Source organism: Gobio gobio (assembly GCF_949357685.1).
Source record: "Gobio gobio genome assembly, chromosome: 2".
Taxonomy (NCBI): Eukaryota; Metazoa; Chordata; class Actinopteri; order Cypriniformes; family Gobionidae; genus Gobio; species Gobio gobio.
In genome coordinates, this window is record NC_137098.1 from 40,240,072 (window position 1) to 40,260,412 (window position 20,341).

Consider the following 20,341-nt stretch of genomic DNA (forward strand, 5'->3'; position numbering starts at 1 on the left):
ACAGTCATAGCCATAAATGCAATGGTACTAATATTTGGCATAATTTCTTTCGGTGTTTCGGCTTTCGGCTTTCGGCCTTGGTTTCCTCTTTTTCGGTTTCGGCCAAGAATTTTCATTTCGGTGCATCCCTAATTATTACCTAAAACTGTGTCTATTAATGCAGATTGTCTGTCGTTTTTACTACTTTGAGTAAAGATAGAGGATGGAGCAAGATTTGTTTGACAAAAGTTTGTTTTATCAGTCATTCACGTTAGTGCTCGGCTAACGTATGCGCTGTTATTGATACAGTTCCCCATGTGCACCGCAATAATTAAAAAATATACACATGGGTTTGTTGATGTACAGTACATACACTTGCTAATGCTGATGGTGAGGAATTACAGTTGCAACATCTCATAATGTACCTCAAACTGAGTAGCCTATCATTGAGAAACGTCCTGCTCAAGTCATCCTAGCGATGGAGGTTCGGGTTGATTAACTAGTTCTTCCAATGTTTCATCATCGGACTCGCACTCGGATTGATATGGTAAAATCAACGTCATCGTTACTGTCTTTACAATGTGTACAATCGCTGAGGACTGAGGAAGCCTCAGCTGAAGTTAAGTTATGGTAATGGCCGTTTAGCTTCCAAAACGCGCTGTATGCGGTAGACCAATCACAACAGGCTGGACCATCTGGCCAATCAGAGCAAAGCAGCTTGTGTAAAAGAGGAATTTAGAGAGAATGATTCATCCGACAAGTCGTTTGAGAATCATTGAAAAATGTGGCGATGTGCGGTGTATATTATGAGAAAATGAAAGTGTTTTTGACCTTTGATGCATGTAAACCAGGAGACCTCCAAGACAAAATTAGGAGGCTTTAAATAGCATAATAGGGGCACTTTAAATGACGCCAGTGACCTTGTTTTGCTCAAGATGCACAGCAGTAATGTTTTCTTCCAAGGCATGTTTATAAAAGCTACTTACATATCCTAATTGAACTAATCTGATTTTAACAGTATGTAAGTATTTTACTCATACTGATTTAGGGAAAAAAATGCACTGGGCATGCTGGTTTCGGCCTCATCACTGACTGCAGCCACATCCTCATCTCAAATCAATTCAGCAACTACCTGCTAATGCACTTGTATTTGCATAAAGTAGCCATTTTGACAAGTTCGGGGGAGTAAGGGCAAAACAAACAAGATATAGTACCTTCAATGCCCTGTAGACAGATATATCACTTTTTTTGTAGCAGAAATAAACTGCTGCAGAAAAAGTTAGGTGCCATGCAAAATGTAACAAGTATTGCATTACTCATCACAAAAGTATTAGAGTAAAGAGTACATAAGCAGGTAAACTACAAAGCAGGCAAAAAAGTTACTTAAGTAGAGTAACTAGTTACATTTACTCAAATACTTTACACCACTGGAATTAACTCTATATCATATTTATTCCTGATGCAAATAGTATCTCCAGGCTCTGACAAAATGTCCATTTTAGGCCACCGTATCAACAATTCTGTTGCTGGACTAATGTTTTGTTGTATGAGGATGTATCTCTTCTCATTCGAGTGGCTTTATGACACACATACCTTATCCACAAACACACTCCTCTTCACTGGTGTGCTTACTGGAGGAAGAACATACAGGTCTGCAGTGGTGGGAAGACCAGGCTTCACCATGGTAACCAAAGAGTCCTGAGGAACCCCTGTGAGCTATTAGATAAAGAGTTCGACATGATGAGTACATTTAAAATGTTTTCTATAAAAAAAAGAACAGAGCTGTTTGTGTGTGTGTGTGAGTGTGAGGCGAGAACCTTAGCGAGAATCTTGGTTACGACTTGTCCCACATCTTGTCTCCATTCAGGGATGTTTGGGTTAAAGCGGTCCAAATTGCGACTGAAACTCAATGGGATGACCTGGAAATTATCTGAAGAGAGATGTTTAAGGTATTATGATGAACATATAAAAGTTAATACTGCAGTTGAAAAAAAGGCTGTGAAAAAAAATCAGGCTGTATAAAGTGAGAGACGTTTTCATACAGTATAATGAATCATGGCAACTAAAATGACACACAAAAACTTTTTTACAATAACTATAGCAAAGCAAATGGGTTTGGAATGACATGGAGGTGTTCAAGTACGATGAATAATGGCAGAATTGAAAATTTTGGGTGAATTTTCAACTGACACAAGGAACATTCTGTAACTCGCAGTCATTTGTCTACAGAAATTTAAGTTAAGTTAAATTAATTTAAATTACGTAAACCAATAGGATAAATTTTAGCTTGAGGACAAATAATATGAACCAGTGAAATGACACAGTTGTGCACAACAGTACTTCATTCTGCATTCAAGCTGAACATTGTCTCTGAGGCAGACTGTCATTTCTGCTTTCCAAGCATGACCTCATCCTATCAAACCACACTCATAAATATTCAATTCAGCTCTGGAATCACATGAATATTTTATTTCTATTTAACAGTCATTACAAGAAAGAAATACGGTTAGTATGATTATAAACTCTTTAGTATTAATATAGATAACTTCTGAATGACGGTTATCTTAGGGTGTATGTGTGTTTAATCATATACAATGTGTGGTTGTCACAAGATACTTGTGGTCTTGGATTATTCACCTCACATATGCAGACTGGGGCTAAAAAAGTGGCTCTAGACTTTTGTTGTTCCCGCTATAAACTGCTATTTTTTGTACTTTGTACTGTGCTTATCACTTACAGTAATGAACGACTGGCATACTTAAAGTTATAACTAGTCTATAGTCTTTCTTGGTGCTACCAGACAAATAGAATTTAGAAGAATTTTTACACAGCTCAGTTAAGTATCACTAATGATTAACTATACCATTAGATGATTCCATAAAAATACTTTGAATGTAGCACAGAAGCCATATGTGGACTGCACTCATGGTGTGCAGTGGTTTTCTAACTTTTTTAAGAGCGACCCTCTTCTTTTTTTTGTTTTGTTGTCGCGACCCAATATATAGGGCAGGCCTACAACCATTTACATTCAAACAAGTCAAGCCAAGCATAAGAATACTTATATACAATGGGCAATTTGACTGTATTCTCCATTAAACCACTAGATGGCAAAAAAAATTCAGCCCAGCACTTTTCCACACAACCACTTTTGATCCTTGACACGTTCGCAACGCAAAGTTGATTCTGCAGTAATTTGATCTAGCTATATAGGACACTAATTAAGTTAATTGGTTAACCGTTAACCAACAAGAATTTTAATCAATTAATAGTTTGCTGCATGCTTCAAATAACACTACAAATATATATATATTTTTTCGTTATTTTTCTGATAGAGAAAAAAAAGGTAAATCACATGCAAGTCGCATTTCATTACATTCAGAAATAATACCGGTAAATAAAGCAAAATGTTATAATGTAGCTACTATAAACACTACAAACATATCTATAGGCTATTTTAGTTCCCCTCACTCCACAACTCCTTTAAATTTAACGTTATTCAGAAGTTCAAGTTCACTTTATTTAGCACATTTACAACAACCACTAGGATGACCAAAGGGCTTTACAAAACAAACAGATATAAATAGGATTTAAAACAGTTCAAGAATTAAAAAAATATAAGGCTATAAAACCAAAACGAAATCATTTAATGAGAAACTAAAAGTAACCAGCGCACGTAGCCTATCTCTCATTCAAATCCAATTGTTTCCATATTCGCGATGTATTTGGATGCTAAACCATTATTTATTATACGCTTTGTACTTCACTGGCGTCCCAATATTGATGGAAAAAAAATCATCCTCTACACATGATAATGTGCTTGGAAACACCACAGCGGTGGTGCTCACGCTGAATGGCACGAATTTTTTTAAATTATAAAATAAAGCATTTGAACTATTTACTAATAATACTTTTATTCTAATATTTGACACTCTGCTAAGCACAACATAAAACACACTTGGGTGAGTCATAAGTTTTTCCATGTTTTAGTTCAAGTCTGAGGATAATAACTCTTCCACTTTGAGTTTTATGAAAATGTTCTAAGAAATTTTCTAAGAGTGAGAGTTCTAAGAGCCAGGCAACATTCATAATATGCACACACTTACTCTTTATCTTATGCCTGATCTGCTGAAAACTGTTGCTTTTTACATTCACAATTATGAATTACTGTGCATTGTGTGACAAATAAAATTCAAATTGGTGAAATTTGCTAAAGATGTTTTGGATATTACTGTCAGACGTTTAACATTTGGCATATACTATGCTGGATTCGGCCTCATCATGTTCAGATGCTTATACATCTTATCTCGGATTCTGTGAAGTCAACCCTGCCTCCTTTGATTTGATTGGCCATCTCAAACATTTTGACAAGCACTGTTAGACCAATGCACTGAACATGATATGATTGAATAGAATAAAATCATTTTTATAGGGACACTGAAATGACAAAATTTGGCTGTGTAGGCATTGCATGGGCTGAATGGAAGGATACTAAACTATCATTCAAATATGGCCTACACAGCCAAATTGTGTAATTTCAGTATGTATGTATGTATTGTGACGCGTGTCCCGAGCACTCATCAGCGTCGCCCTGGAAGCAGAGAGGAAACTCCTGCGCACGCTTAGCACGGGCTGGCCGGCCACAGCTGAAGCTCGTTAGAGCACAACTACAAAAGCCATCGCCTGACACACACTGGTGAGACACGTCTCCAGAAGACTCCACGCTAATGCCTCTTGTACTGTTCTTCCAGAAAGCAGTGTGTGACCGGCCGGCCCCAGCACGTGAGCCCGATACGGACACCCAGCACCTGGAAACCTGGAGGAAAGAACGAGGCGGATCACGGAGCACCAGCGCACTTCACTACGACACATTGGCACTAAACCTCTCAATAAATTCACCCTCCATGGCCTTTATTGAAGTCCTCTTGTCGTATGGTTGCTCACCCCGTTACAGTATATATATATATATATATATATATATATATATATATATATATATATATATATATATATATATATATATGTATGTGTGTGTGTGTGTATATATGTATGTGTGTTTGCGTAGCAGCAGTTGTGGCTCACATTGCCCAGTAGTCCGCCCCTGATGCTGTACATGTTTTATCTTACCGTAAACAATGACGGTCTTGCTGTCCTGCACCATGGAGCGACCATTAGAAGCCTGAACTGTCACAGGAATTTCGCCCTCCTCAGAGAACTTTGTAATCAGGCTGTTCTCCAGGGTCAGCTTTGGCTGTCGAGGGGAAATACACATCATATATTTGTATGATTGTATAAAGGCATCACTTCATCTGCCACACCTGAACCTTGAAGCATACGCATCTCAAATAAATTCCAGGTCAATTTCTTCAATATTTATACATGGATAAGACAACACACATATAAGGACTCCTAAACATTTATCTTGATCCTTCTCATTACAGTCCCACAGATATAAGCTCTATTTGTTTTTGTTTTAAAGTCTGCATAATTATTTTAATACTTAAAAAATAAACACACAATATAAAACAGAAAAACAAATCAAACGGAAATGTGAGCATTGGGTCAGAAAATGAGCTTCTGCAATAGGAAGCATTTAAAGCAGCCCCATAAAGACATGTTATCATGTGTATTGTTTTTCATATAATATTATAAATTACCTGAAGGTTGTCTCCAATCCACCAGTAAAACACGGTAAGGTTTGCCTCAGTGGGCAGCACTATAGCTGTGAGATTTACTTCTTGATTTCTGCCAGCAATTGGGACCACCTCCAGATGGACATCCTGTAGAGGAGCTGGAGAGAAAGTGAGGGGAAAACAGGGAAAAGAGAGACAAATTTTGTGTTCCAGTTATATTGAGATAAAACTGCATGTATGTCATACAGTATGTGTACAACTTTGTAAGTAATGAGCATCCATATTCAGTTTTCTTTGGAGTTTCAGATTTTTACATGGGCCTGATTACTGGTTATGACTCAGTTAAACCCTTACAATCTCACAGTATTATAGATAATACTATCGTAATCATTATGTTCCAAAATTTGATGCAATGGCCTTTGAATCTAGTTCACTCTCACTCAAGTCTGAAGATTTCACTGACCTGTGACCTGAATGTAAAGGGTGGCTTGGTCATGTCCAGCAGAGTTTTCAGCCTTCACATTAACACGGTAAACACCTGGCTTCTCATAACGGTGCTGAATGGGTTCGTCGATGACTGTCAGGTTTTCATATATAGCCCTAACCCCATCCATTAAATCTACCTGATATCTGGTGCTGGTTGTGTCACCCTGAAGAGGGAAATACAATGAAACGAATCAACATTAAAGATGCCTAAAATTAGTAGAGTTAAGTAGTAAATATTCCAAGTACTTTACCTGTTCCTGATGCACTATAAAGGTGATGTCATCACCAGGTGCCACGGCCAACATCTGTCCTTTGATGCCCAGCTGTAGGCCTTTAGGGGGCAGCAGAGGGCAGGAATGCTGCTTTGCGCTCTGTTCTTTATTCAAGCCACCTTCACAAACATTAGCGATGACCTTCCGGTAACTTCAACAGACAACAGAAAACATGTTAGCCTTGACTTGCTTTTACTTACTTCCTTAAACTGGATAATCCATGTAATGTTGTTGCCTGGATTTAAACTATTGGTTATAATGAAGAGTTGTGAAAAAGATGCATTACATTCCTAAATAACCATAATAAGAAGTGGCTAAATATATCAATTATGCATATAATGTGTTCAGAAAGGTCTTGGTTCAGAAACAGAAAAATAATCATCAACTTTTGTGTCAGCTGAGGTTTTGCTGAATGGGTTTCTGCTGAAATGTCATGCTCTACTTAACACAGCTCACTATGGCTTTGATTCACACAAATCTGATTTGGTTTACAAATTCAAACTTTTTGACTAATCATTTTGCAAGCAATGAAATCTGATCTGTTTGTTCAATCTAGTCAGTCCTGCTGTATACAGTATATCTGCTTTGGTTTCTATAGTAATAATTTCAGAATTGAGAGTATCTGTCAGTATGGAAACAGAGTATGGAAAACTGAAACTGTTGCCTCTTCTCTGTCCATCTTAGTGTTCACAAAGCATGAGACAACATAAATAACACGTTCATGCAAAACCGCTGAATTGTTCACTCATTCACTATTCACTATGTAGTAATCATCACATCAGGATGTTAAGACTGACGTGACAGGTCCATCCGCTTTATCAAAAGCCAAACGTGATCAACAAACGGTGTTAATATACACACTCACAGTGTGCTATAATACTACCAAAACATTATGATCCTAACCTTTACCTCCATATCGAAATCTCAGTTGGCCAGAGAGTTCATCTTTTCAGAATGTGTAAAAGATTGGTGTCTGGGACACCGTGAGCTGGGAGACTTTAGTGTAAACTGTGAGTGTTTTATAAAAAGCTTAGCTTAAAGGTGTTTTATAAATAAATAGTGCTCATAAATGGCTGTTGAGTATTCTCACTTGAAACAAAGTAGAAGCTTGGACCCAGAAACAGTATTTGATATGTGATGATTTAACAAGCAGATATGGTAAAAAATGAATGTGGACACAGTTCATGGTTATATCATCCACTATGACATTTACATATGTGATGTAAAATAGTACTTGAAATCTGATCTGACACATTAAAAGTCGGATTTCAAAACATATGTGGACGTGGTAATAATCTGAATAAAGCCGGTGTGTACAAAAAGGTGTGTTAATCTAATGTGTCTATGGCATTTTGTTTTACATATTTAATAAGTGTGGTGATTTTACCCTGCATTGTCTAATATTCTGCAGTGTGTGTGTGTGTGTGTGTGTGTGTTTATTACCCTGTGCTGGACTTATAGCTGTGTCCTAAATGGCAGTTTTCAGGTGGAGCATCAGGATCATGCCAGAAGTCAGGATAGCAGCGATCCCCCTCTAACCTGAGGCTGGGAGCTCGCTCAAAGCCGTAGTCACTGAGAACACACAGAGACACGTAAAGCTCTATTTTTAGCCCCAGATCTAATTAACAATTCACTGCACTGGGGTTTGAAAGTGAAGTAAAGAGTGTCTATTACAGCAAAGACGTATGTGTATAATTGCAATTGGCTTGAAATGTGCAAAGGTTATCTCACTGTTTCTTACCAGGCGAAGTCTTTCTCTGAGCACTGACAAGGTTTAGCTGTTAGAGCTGAAGTATAGCTCTTCCCTTTAATGCAGAATGATAACTCTTTCCTCCTCCTGTACATTCGTTCCTGGCCCATGATGCATTTCTCTCCCTGTAGGAGAAAACGTGTCATACATTTCCATTTAAAAAGTAGTGGGAACACTTTACACTTTATAAAGTTCCATTGGTTAATATTAGTTAACATGGAATAACAATGAAAAACACCTTTAAAGCATGTATTATTGAAATTTTTTATCAATGTCAATTTCAAAATGGACTAATACATTATTAAAATCAAAGTGTATAACTGTAAATATTATTTAACATGAACTAACAATGAATTGTAACTAACATTAACAAAGATGAAAAAAAAGATTTGTTTGTTGTTGGTTCGAATGGAACCTAATTGTAAAGTGTTACCAAAGTGGTAAATTAATTCACAAATAAAAATATATTTCCATAACAGAAAAGGTGAAAAATATTGCTGTAGATTAATATTGGCTTTTATTAATATTATTTTTCTTTGTTTAAATGGTCTTCATATCTTTTCTTATTATTTCTTATAAGTTTAAAGGGTTAGTTCACCCAAAAATGAAAATTCTGTCATTAATTACTCACCCTTATGTCGTTCGACACCCGTAAGACCTCCGTTCATATGCGGAACACAAATGAAGATATTTTAGTTGAAAGCTGATGGCTGAGAAAGGCTTCAGACAGGCCTCCATTGGCATTCAGTACATTGACACTTCCAAGACCCATAAAAGGCACTTAAAACGTCGTTACAAAGTCTATCTCACCACAGTGGCTCTACAATAATCTTACAATGCGACGACAATAGTTTTTGTGCGCAAAAAAAAAATCAAAATAACGACTTTTTCCAACTTGTTCTCGACTTCCGTGTATGCCTCCACGACGCATGCGCGAGAATATGACGCAGATCCGGCGTTCGGACATATGACCCAGAAGCGATTTGTTTACGAGCAGAGGAAGACGTGCGTGTCTAAGCTGTTGGATTCTACATTGATCGTGCTTTAGGTCTCGGCGTAGTGCTCAAAATGGGGCTTAAGTGTGTATTTCATGGATTCCCGAACACCGGCGCTACGTCATATTCTCGCGCATGCGTCGTGGAGGCATACACGGAAGTCGAGAACAAGTTGGAAAAAGGTGTTATTTTGATTTTTTTTTGCGCACAAAAACTATTGTCGTCGCATTGTAAGATTATTGTAGAGCCACTGTGGTGAGATAGACTTTGTAACAACGTTTTAAGTGCCTTTCATGGATCTTGGAAGTGTCAATGTACTGAATGCCAATGTAGGCCTGTCTGAAGCCTTTCTCAGTCATCAGCTTTCAACTAAAATATCTTCATTTGTGTTCCGAATATGAACGGAGGTCTTACGGGTGTCCAACGACATGAGGGTGAGTAATTAATGACAGAATTTTCATTTTTGGGTGAACTAACCCTTTAAGGGCCAGATTTACTGACAGCTTGCGCCAGCGCAAACCGTCTTTTGGCATTCAAAACTACTGTCAGGATTTAATAAAGACACTCAGTGAAAAATTTGCGATTAAAAGACATGGGCACAGTTATTTTTGTGGCAGAGTTTCCCTTTCAGACACAAAATGTATGGGAAGAGAGTATTTAAATGAATCATGCGAGGTGATTTACAAAGGTTTGCACTCATCAATTTACTGGTATTTGTGCCATTATTTACCGCACAAAAAAACAGGCGCTAACTGGTAGATTGCGTTGGTCATTATGGAAATTATCCGGCTATGTCGTCAGTAGATCACGTGCAGAACTTTCCACTCCCATCAAAGTTTTTTTGGAATTGCGATCTCACACTAATTTGCCCTGTTTAGTAAATCTGGCCCATAATGAGTTAAATGAGTACAGAACTTAGATTCAACTTCTATTGTTTTTGAACATGCCGTAACTAGAGAAAAAAGCCTGATATTACCTGTAGGTCAGTGAGTTTCCAGGAGTCATAATCAGCTTCTGTGCACTGTCTGGGAAAGGACTGCCGGAAATCCACCTTCACCAGCTCCCAATCTGAGCGGTAACTTATGTGGCCAAATACCCTGTCCACAACAGTAAACATATATAAACACAATCCTTCGCCCATCCATTAATCCATCCCTCCATCCATAAACATCCGATTATTCTTCAAGCCGCACATGTTGAAACAAAAGCCATTCATCCCTTTCACTGAAAAGCGAGACTATCAGAGTGTAACCTTGACTTCAAGTCACAACACATTCTCTACCCAATTACGCATCTTGGGAATGGAGCAAACGAGTGGACAGGCACATGAATTCGCGCATCAGCAGCGTGCTACTAATGAGCAGGGGCCTCTTTAATTAAGGCCTTTGAATCTCACATTGCCTTTATCAAAAGGACAGCCTCTTTATAATACAGAGACCACCTGCTGTTTGGCGTCTATGGGAAGATGCTCTCCACTTAATCTCAAATAAAGCACAGTTCACTACCACAAGGTGGAACCCTGTATCTGTGTTTTTGAGAAATCAGTGCACCACGGGTGGCATGAATGATTAAAAATGCTTCGATCATCTGACATAGCACTCATATTCTACATTTTGCTTTGTCTTTTTCCAAATTTATAAATATACTTCCTTCAGCTAAATTAAGTTCTGGAAATAATATTCAGCATGCAATGAACTAAAGGCCTGACCTTCAGGTCGGGGTCATGCTCAGACAGCACAAACATAATGACCGAAAAATCTATATTTTAAACCAACACAGGATAACACTTATAACACTTCACCCAAAAATGAAGATTTACACAGTTAAAGCTAATGTGTCCAAAACAAACAGGACCCCGAAATATTCCTCAAAATATCTTCTTTTATGTTCCACAGAAGTCATAGAGGTTGTGAGTAAATGATGACAGAATTTTCAGTTTTGGGTGAACTGACACTAAACTTTGTGTAAGAAAAATATCCATATTTAACACATTATAAAGGTAAATATCTAGCTTCCATCGGACCGCCTATTCTTACACAAATCCATCGATTCACTTCAGAAGGCCTTTATTAACCTTACGGAGCCGTGTGAATTACTTTTATGGTGGATGGATACACTTTCTTGGGCTTCAAATTTTGGGTTCCCATTCACTGCCATTTTAATGCTTGGATTAGCCAGGACATTTTTTCAAAATAACTCATATATAATTGTATTCGTCTGAAAGAAAGATGTCATATACACCTATTCAAAAATAAAAGTAGGATGGCTTGAGGGCAAGTAAATTATGGGATAATTTTCATTTTTGGTTGAACTATCCTTTTAAGGTGGACTAATGCTGCCTTCATGTGATAGCGGAATTATCGTAAATACTAGTTTCCTAGTTAAAAAATTGGACATGAACAGTCAAATCTTGAATGCGATCAACACGTCATTTTGACTTCAGAAGTGGAAAGAACAACATTTCTGCTGTTTAATTTTCAGAGGACATACTCACGTCATAACCAGTGTCTCATCTCCAGGTTCGCTCAGAAGTCCATCAACAAACACTGAAGTGCTGGTGAAGTTGTGGACGCTCCACGTTTGTCCTTCATCTATGCTGAATCTAAGACAAAAATGTGTTGACGTGATGCAGTATTAGAAGTATACATCACATATAAGAAAGTTGTATATTATATCATACATCACATGACCTATTGTATAAGTCTCTGCTTTGAGGTGAGACATTTGTTAACACATTTCCAAAAATCTTAATCGCAAAACATCATTCATATTCTGTGAATATCCTTTTATCTAAAAATATAATATCGGTTGCCGTTAATTCTAACAGTGTGAACGTGAGAGTTTGTAGGCTACAAGCCAGCATAAGCACTACAAGCTCTTAGTCTTATCCTGACAGAAGCATTGTTTGTACTGCCAAGACTCAATGCTGATGAAAGGCTTCAAGGCTTATGTGAGAGATGGTAATGATTTTCTCTTTGATCTTCATTGGTTTCCTTTTTACTCACATTTGTGAAGTAAGGTGAACTCGATATCTAGTATACGAATCACTTAATATAATATGGGTTAAGGGTTGGCTTTTACCAACCCTTTACAGAGGAAGAGATTTAGGCTGCCCGGGAACTCAGGGTGGTCTGAAGAGCCCTCCAAAGCCAAATGAGCTTCTTAAAGCACTCACTCAAAGGATTACAAGCACAATCAGGTCAGCAAAACCCAGGGAGGGAAAGTCTTAAATTCTTGTTTTTCATACAAGTCTGACTCTGTTTACAGTGTTTGCTATACTCTTCTTCTCTTTTTATAAGTCCTTCTGTCAGTCTTTGTCAGTGTTTAGTTTACGTTTACAAATTATTACAATATAATTTGTCCAGACAACACATTATAGAAACAAATGATCTTACTTGAGTATTTTTAAAGGGATTGAAGTGTCCTTAATAGCCACAATGACACCACCATGATCCATATAGAGAATGTGATGCTCTTCTTCGAAAACCTAGAGTGAGCAAATGAAAAAAAAAAAAAAAAAAAACACTTAAAAGGCGTTTTAAGTTCATCATCATAAATATCATAATCAAGATTCAACGTCCTTAGAGAAAAATGCAGTTGAGAAAATGAGAGGCAGCAACAATCCCGAAAATCAATGAAAGAACGTTAAGGCAGAAAGATGAGTCTGCCACACACTGAGCAGTGAAACGGCAGCAAATGAGAGGGTGTCAAATGAAATTGGGCAGAATGGGAACAAGAGGAACAGAGATCTGAATTCAAAGAACAAACCAAACAGAGTCAGTTGGGAAGGGTGGGTGTTGAATACAAAGAGCAGAGCTAAAGATTCGTGACAAGTCACAGAAGAATCTATGATGAATCATTTTTCTGACACCAAATAGTCATTGTAAAACAACTTTGCAGATCATTAGTCTCTTCTCTGTGTTCATTCTCACCTGTCTCCAGGTCTTGCCACAGTCTGAGGTGATGTACATCTCTTCTTTATATTCAACCAGCTGAGACCCAAGGTTACCTGAAGAGAAAATACACACAGAATAGCTTCACATGAATATGGAGAGGGAGAGAAAGAGAGAGAGCATCTTTAATTTTCTTCTTTTTAACTTGAGGCAAAGCAGCAATTTCCTGACTTTGTTTGATTTTAAGAGAGAGGGAGGAGTAAACGTGAGCGAGCTACATATAAAAAGAGTGAAACTGTGAGAAAACTGGAGGCTATTGGGGATCAAAGGCTGAGAACTAGTTAAAAGCTGAACATTTTACTGAGAGGGTGCACAATAATAGCAAGAGAAAGCTGGATTTCGATGGAGACTCTGTGCTCAATCTCTACTGTGTATGTACACATACATTTGCATGGTGAAAACTAGCTGAAAGGCTCTAACTACTCATGTTTGTTAGTAAGTGAAATAAGTCAAGAGTGAATAAGTCAGTGTGACACTCTCTGTGTTTTTGTGTGTGTGTACATGTCTGTAACCCTGGGGGAATGGACAGACTTTATGACCTTGTGAACTGGCAACAGCTCTAGCCTTGGATTCAAGAACATTAATGTATTGTCTCCTTCAATTCCCCATGAACCCTGTGGCAATAAAGAGGAGATATTTCATATATCTGTGGCTGCCTCCTTTTGTGCCTCATTGTGGACTCAGAAATGGAGAAAGAAAGACTCAAAACCGAGGTTTCCCTTTTTTTTTTTTCTTTTTTTTTTTTATAGTACATCATATTCAACCCAACCCTTAAAAAAACTTCTCGACATTCCTTTCCTTTTTTCGTGAAAAAATATTCTGCTTTATACACACTATCATCATTTCCCTAAGCATGCTGCAGTGTAGATTTGGATCTGGACTATAATTATTTCTTGTAATTGAAAAGTTGAGGAGTACAGAGCTTCATTTGATTTGAGTTTTTGGGCGTCTCACCGCTATGGTGACAATACCGAAGGATTATAGTTGTCATGGAGACTGACCTGCACCCATTATGAGGCCTGGGGCAGAATCTTTAGTGTGGACGGTTCCAGATACGTACGGGTTGTCAGCCCAGCGCAAGTGGAGATGGAGGTGACAGTCAGGCTAGGAAGAGAAGCAGAGACAAAGAAAAACATTACTCTCTTTTGGTATCTATATGGATAGGCTCTGACTTTTTCCCACTTTGGCAATCCCGTACCCAACCACCACCAATCAGTGGCTTACATAATGTCTGCCCTTAGCAGAGAATCTGGACTCACTAACAAACACACAAAACCACCTTGCTTTAACAGACACAAATAACAGGCTAAGTTCTACAGTAAGGAGCCCATAATTTAAAACCACTTCACAAGTCACACTACATAACGTCCAGGATAAAAGATGGATCAAAGTATGAATATAAAGCATATTTAAAGAGCCAAAAACCTCAAAAGGGGAGGCAATGAAAAAAGAAGAAATGTCTAAAAATGGGAGATGAGCAATAAAAATGAGAGAGGGTGGTAGAGAGAGTGTGCAGGAGAGGAGAACAATAGAAAAAAAGACATGTCAAACGGAAGGCTGAGAGATGGGACAGACGTGAGAAGGGTGGCTAGACAGACAAGGAAAGGAGAGAGAAGTCGATAAATGTCCTTTCAACTTGCTTCTGATTTGTATCTCGTCTCGTCTTGTCTAACGTTTGCCAGAAACCATATCTGTGTCTTAATTAATGGCCAGCTACCAGTCACAGTGTTTAAAATGGACATTTCATATTATATATTACATATAATCTCTGGCTGTGTGTGTGTGTGTGTGTGTGTGTGTGTAAAGAGTAAGCCCTGTGGATATGTATGTGTATGTGTGTGTGCAGATTGATGACTCAGACCATTTTTTTCTTTTTTGTCTCATGAGACAGCAGCAGAGCTAGTGCCTGCTCTGTCCACCAACCCACAACCGCAAACAGCGGGAGATGAGTCAGATCGAGGGGTCAATGACTTCACGTCTTGGTCTGAGACAGTTGTGGTAAAATCATCTTGCGGAGGAAAAAAAGCAGTGTGGGCTCGATATATATCCATAGCTGCATTTTTAAATAATGTCATGACTTCGTTGGTATGAATATGCAATGAAATAATGGTAAAATTAAATATGCACAACTATATTTAAATCAAATATGGTGTTTGCATTTTAGTTTTTAGTTCGTGGACATGCTATTTTGTGTGGGAACGTTTGGGAGCGGTAAGAATTGTATTTTATCTTATGCTCACCAAGGTTGCATTTATTTGATTAAAGAGTAATACTGTGACATAGTAGCCTATTACAAAACTATTATAATAACTGTTAAAATAAAAATTTAAAATATATTTTAAAATGTGATTTATTCCTGTGATGTTAAATCTGAATTTTCAGCATCATTACGCCAGTCTTCAGTGTCACATGATCCTTCAGAAATCATTCTAATATGCTGATTTGGTACTTGAGAAACATTTCTTATTATTATCAATGTTGAAAACAGTTTTGCTGCTTAATATTTTGGTGGAAACTTTGGATTTTTTGATAAATAAAAAGTTTAAAAGAACAGCATTTATTTTATTTTATTTCTTAATTTCCAAAGACTGCTGTCCCCAAACTTTTGAATTGTAGTGTATTTATAATATCATTATGTAAATTTTATTTTTGGGAAATCCATTATTCCATATATCCATTATAAACACTGATTATTCTTCTTAACTTTCATTGTATTGAGAAACTCAGTCCTACACAAATAAAATGGGTAGAAAGGCTAGATCAAAGTTAATGTAGCACTGATAGATAAACAGAAATGCAAAAGACTATTTGAAATGTTGGAATGGAAGCTGGAATGAGGAATGACCAGATATATTTACCTGTTTGCAACTGACAGGTTTGCCGTTCATATCAGTTGTAGGAGGAGCCAGTGGCTCCCAGTCTCTGCCTTTGTTGTAAGTGATGAGAGTCATCACTTTTCCATCTACTTTTTGATTGGCTAAGAAAACGCCCTTGATGCCACGAACCTAAAAAAAACCACACACACACATACACAAATGATGTGGTATTCCTCAATATCTCTCAGATCTTGTAAAGAAGCTGTAAAAAGTTATCATTAAGTCAAATCTTGGCAAAGTCACAACTGTGTAAGAAACTGTAATATGTGTTAGATCAAGCTTGTTTTAGTAGCACAGGGACATGAGCTTTCAATATCACTTATTTATTAAAACACGCTACTGGCTATGAATAATGAGAGAATGAATACGCCTGAAGACTTACTAGACATCACAAGCACTTTTATGTGTGTCACACCTCCACTTTTATGTGTGTATGTTGTACATTGTTATAGATAAAGGTCTCTATCAATGTGAATGCATACAGTTATGTAAACTTTACTACAGCCGAGCTATTTTCAGTTCATTACGCATTAAGTGGGATGTGAAGCCCACATTGCCTTGTATTACACAGGCACTGTGTGGGGTGAAATGTTGACCTCCAGGATGTCGATGAGGACATTCTCTTCAGGCTGCTTGGTGCTGCGGACGTTCTCCAACACAATGGAGTAATAGACTCCCTGCGGATCTGACTGGTAGAGGTTGTACGTGTCCGTCTGATACCACTCCTGAAGAGCCAGGAATACCTGATTCTCGTCAGTACTCACGATTTGCACATCCTGCACAAAAAGAGAGAAAAGCAGAAAGATACGGCACAAGGAGATTAGAACATGTAAGGGTAAAAATGAAATAAAATCCATGCAAATTTCAGTTTCAGTTTTCTCAGCAGGTACAAATAATTAACACTGCGATTCTTTTGAGTGCGTGTCTTTGTGTGGAGGGAGAAAGAAAAGCTTGATGCTTTCACTGGAGCTTACATAAAACAACAACCAAACAGTTCTGCATATAATTCCATGGTGATTATACTTAGTTGCTTTGAAATGAAAAGTTTATTTTGAGCTGCTGTGAAGAAGTTGGAACATAAACTGTGCAGGGACAGATTTAGACGAAGTGAAAGCATGAACAATTAATAAATCCGTCCTAAAATTAGATTATCTGGTTTGCTTTAAAATACAGAATCAACACTACGCTCCTGAGTTTCGGTAGCTTAGCTGCATACATCCGGGTGCTGTGGCAATGACTGGGTCAGGACAGGGAAGTTTGCCACCATGTTGTTCTTGCCGATAAAGTGAAAGTGGGTCGCGTTAATTTAGGCACAAAGATGAAGGGTACAAGCTCATGCCCCCAGCTGAATTCATTCATAAGAACTTAAGTGAAGAGCTAGCAAAGTCCCTGAAGCGTTGAGTGGCTTTAATGTGCTTCAGAGACCAAATTCTAAAGCTATTTCTCACTTATGTCCCACTAACAGCAGTTTAGAGGCACTGCGTGCCCTCTGTGAGAGGTCAGTTACACAACACCTGTTTGCTGGGAGAATTATAGGAATAGGAATAAAAATAAGAGCGATAAGGATGAAGTAACACACTTGAAGAGCAACGGTAACTACTTGCGTTTGTGAATGTCCATTACTGTGCATGTAGCCTCAACATAAGAAATGATGTTAGGCACATACACTCACCTAAAGGATTATTAGGAACACCTGTTCAATTTCTCATTAATGCTATTATCAAATCAACCAATCACATGGCAGTTGCTTCAATGCATTTAGGGGTGTGGTCCTGGTCAAGACAATCTCCTGAACTCCAAACTGAATGTCAGAATGGGAAAGAAAGGTGATTTAAGCAATTTTGAGCGTGGCATGGTTGTCGGTGCCAGACGGGCCGGTCTGAGTATTTCACAATCTGCTCAGTTACTGGGATTTTCACGCACAACCATTTCTAGGGTTTACAAAGAATGGTGTGAAAAGGGAAAAACATCCAGTATGCTGCAGTCCTGTGGGTGAAAATGCCTTGTTGATGCCAGAGGTCAGAGGAGAATGGGCCGACTGATTCAAGCTGATAGAAGAGCAACTTTGACTGAAATAACCACTCGTTACAACCGAGGTATGCAGCAAAGCATTTGTGAAGCCACAACACGCACCTTGAGGCGGATGGGCTACAACAGCAGAAGACCCCACCGGGTATCACTCATCTCCACTACAAATAGGAAAAAGAGGCTACAATTTGCACGAGCTCACCAAAATTGGATAGTTGAAGACTGGAAAAATGTTGCCTGGTCTGATGAGTCTCAATTTCTGTTGAGACATTCAGATGGTAGTCAGAATTTGGCGTAAACAGAATGAGAACATGGATCCATCATGCCTTGTTACCACTGTGCAGGCTGGTGGTGGTGGTGTAATGGTGTGGGGGATGTTTTCTTGGCACACTTTAGGCCCCTTAGTGCCAATTGGGCATTGTTTAAATGCCACAGCCTACCTGAGCATTGTTTCTGACCATGTCCATCCCTTTATGACAACCATGTACCCATCCTCTGATGGCTACTTCCAGCAGGATAATGCACCATGTCACAAGCTCGAATCATTTCAAATTGGTTTCTTGAACATGACAATGAGTTCACTGTACTAAAATGGCCCCCACAGTCACCAGATCTCAACCCAATAGAGCATCTTTGGGATGTGGTGGAACGGGAGCTTCGTGCCCTGGATGTGCATCCCACAAATCTCCATCAACTGCAAGATGCTATCCTATCAATATGGGCCAACATTTCTAAAGAATGCTTTCAGCACCTTGTTGAATCAATGCCACGTAGAATTAAGGCAGTTCTGAAGGCGAAATCTTATCTTCTTATCCCTATCTTCTCCTCCTTCCTAAAATATCTTCCTATATTCACACACAAACACTTCTGAAAAGTACCAATTTTCCCACAAGGCTTTAACTATTCTGATGAAATGAAAGCAAATATCTAATTTTAGAGCAGCTCTTACATAGAGGGAAGTGTAAATGTGTACATGGGTTTAGAGACATTATTTTAAATTGAATTGACCCTTTTACTGATCCTACTTGTCATGAGGTTCATGATGACATCTGGAAACAAGCAATCACAAATTGTAATAGCCAAGTGACTGAATTTTTCGATCAGATTTGGAGATTTCTGAACACATCTCTCTTCTAGAACGGTAATGTAATTCCTGTCTGTTTTTTTTAGGTCAGATATGAACAGCTCAACATCTTTTAGTTAGTTGTGAATTAAATTTTTAACGATGAGGTCATCTTTTAACCGAGGCTTACACAAGACAGTGAAGTCATCGCTGTAAAACACATGCTGCTGAAAGTTCCCCTGGAGAGAGTGGAAGCTTTAAATGTGTATCAGATCATCTAAATCAGCACACAAACACCAACAAAAACAACAACAGAGTAATAGGATTAAAATGGAAAATGCTATAAAGCACCTTACGTTTTAAATCTTACATTTTAAAACATTGCATGGATGGATCTGTCCTGTTTTTGTCTATCATGCTGTGTGACAGGACACTCAGGCCCCCAGTACTGATAGCTGCACTATCAGAACTTAAGACAGCACTATCCATCTGTCTCTGACAGCGGGCACAGGACCCTATCAGCCATGACACAGCTGCAGGACATTTGTGTCTCTGCCTACAGCCACAATCCCTGAGTGCCTTATTGGCAGACTGACTGAGTGTCTATGTATAAAAAAGGATGGTATGGGTTACAGTACAAAAGGCAGATGGATGGAAAGACATGCAATCCTTAAAGATCTCTTAGTATTAAAAAAAAGAGAAAGAAATGGCATATTAACACAGCAGAATGTTTGCTTTTGCTGTGCCTGGTGTATTCATTGTGCTCCAATAGTGGTGCATTTGAATTCTGGTCATGCTGCCACATTCTTAAGCAGAGAAACATGTCTTAATTGGCCAAAATCAATAGTATTGTTTCTATTCACAGTCTGCTTCAAGTAAAAGAACACTGGGTCCTTTTTTAAGTGATTTTATGTGGTTGGGGGGATTGCAATTTGACTGCAATACCAACATTTACCTAGGCTAAAGCGTTTAAAGCAGGCATGCAACATTACAGATTCACCATAAAGTTAAATTCTCCGGAATGGTGTAGTTTTTCAAGTTCAATTAATGACTGGGGATCCAGAAGATTGAAATGAGCCTCCTGAAATGTGTTCATTTTATATTAACATGGGCTAAGATTAAATAAATGTCATCCTAAAACATAGAGTGCTAAACATTTTCATCCAGGGATAGTCCAAAAATAAAGAATTCTGTCATAATTTACTCATCCTCGTTTTGTTCCAAACCTGTATGACTTTCTTTATTCTGTGGATTTTTCTTTTTTTAAGGAAATCAGTGGTATCAGTGGTAACACCAACATTCTTGAAAT

General features: G+C 38.2%; 1 protein-coding gene across 2 annotated transcripts in view; it reads right to left on the minus strand.

Moving 5' to 3' along the window:
* sorcs2 (sortilin-related VPS10 domain containing receptor 2) overlaps positions 1–20,341 on the minus strand; it is a 219,534-nt gene that overhangs the window by 8,511 nt on the left and 190,682 nt on the right. For both annotated transcript variants that reach the window (XM_079839013.1, XM_079839014.1), the window contains exons 9-23: positions 16,538–16,717; positions 15,924–16,070; positions 14,067–14,169; positions 13,045–13,121; positions 12,508–12,599; positions 11,607–11,714; positions 10,089–10,209; positions 8,109–8,242; positions 7,811–7,939; positions 6,347–6,518; positions 6,073–6,259; positions 5,634–5,767; positions 5,104–5,227; positions 1,797–1,909; positions 1,573–1,695 (exon numbers count right to left, since the gene is read on the minus strand). In XM_079839013.1, the coding sequence (XP_079695139.1) occupies positions 1,573–1,695; positions 1,797–1,909; positions 5,104–5,227; positions 5,634–5,767; positions 6,073–6,259; positions 6,347–6,518; positions 7,811–7,939; positions 8,109–8,242; positions 10,089–10,209; positions 11,607–11,714; positions 12,508–12,599; positions 13,045–13,121; positions 14,067–14,169; positions 15,924–16,070; positions 16,538–16,717 (1,944 nt within the window). The remainder of the gene's footprint in view (positions 1–1,572; positions 1,696–1,796; positions 1,910–5,103; positions 5,228–5,633; positions 5,768–6,072; positions 6,260–6,346; positions 6,519–7,810; positions 7,940–8,108; positions 8,243–10,088; positions 10,210–11,606; positions 11,715–12,507; positions 12,600–13,044; positions 13,122–14,066; positions 14,170–15,923; positions 16,071–16,537; positions 16,718–20,341) is intronic.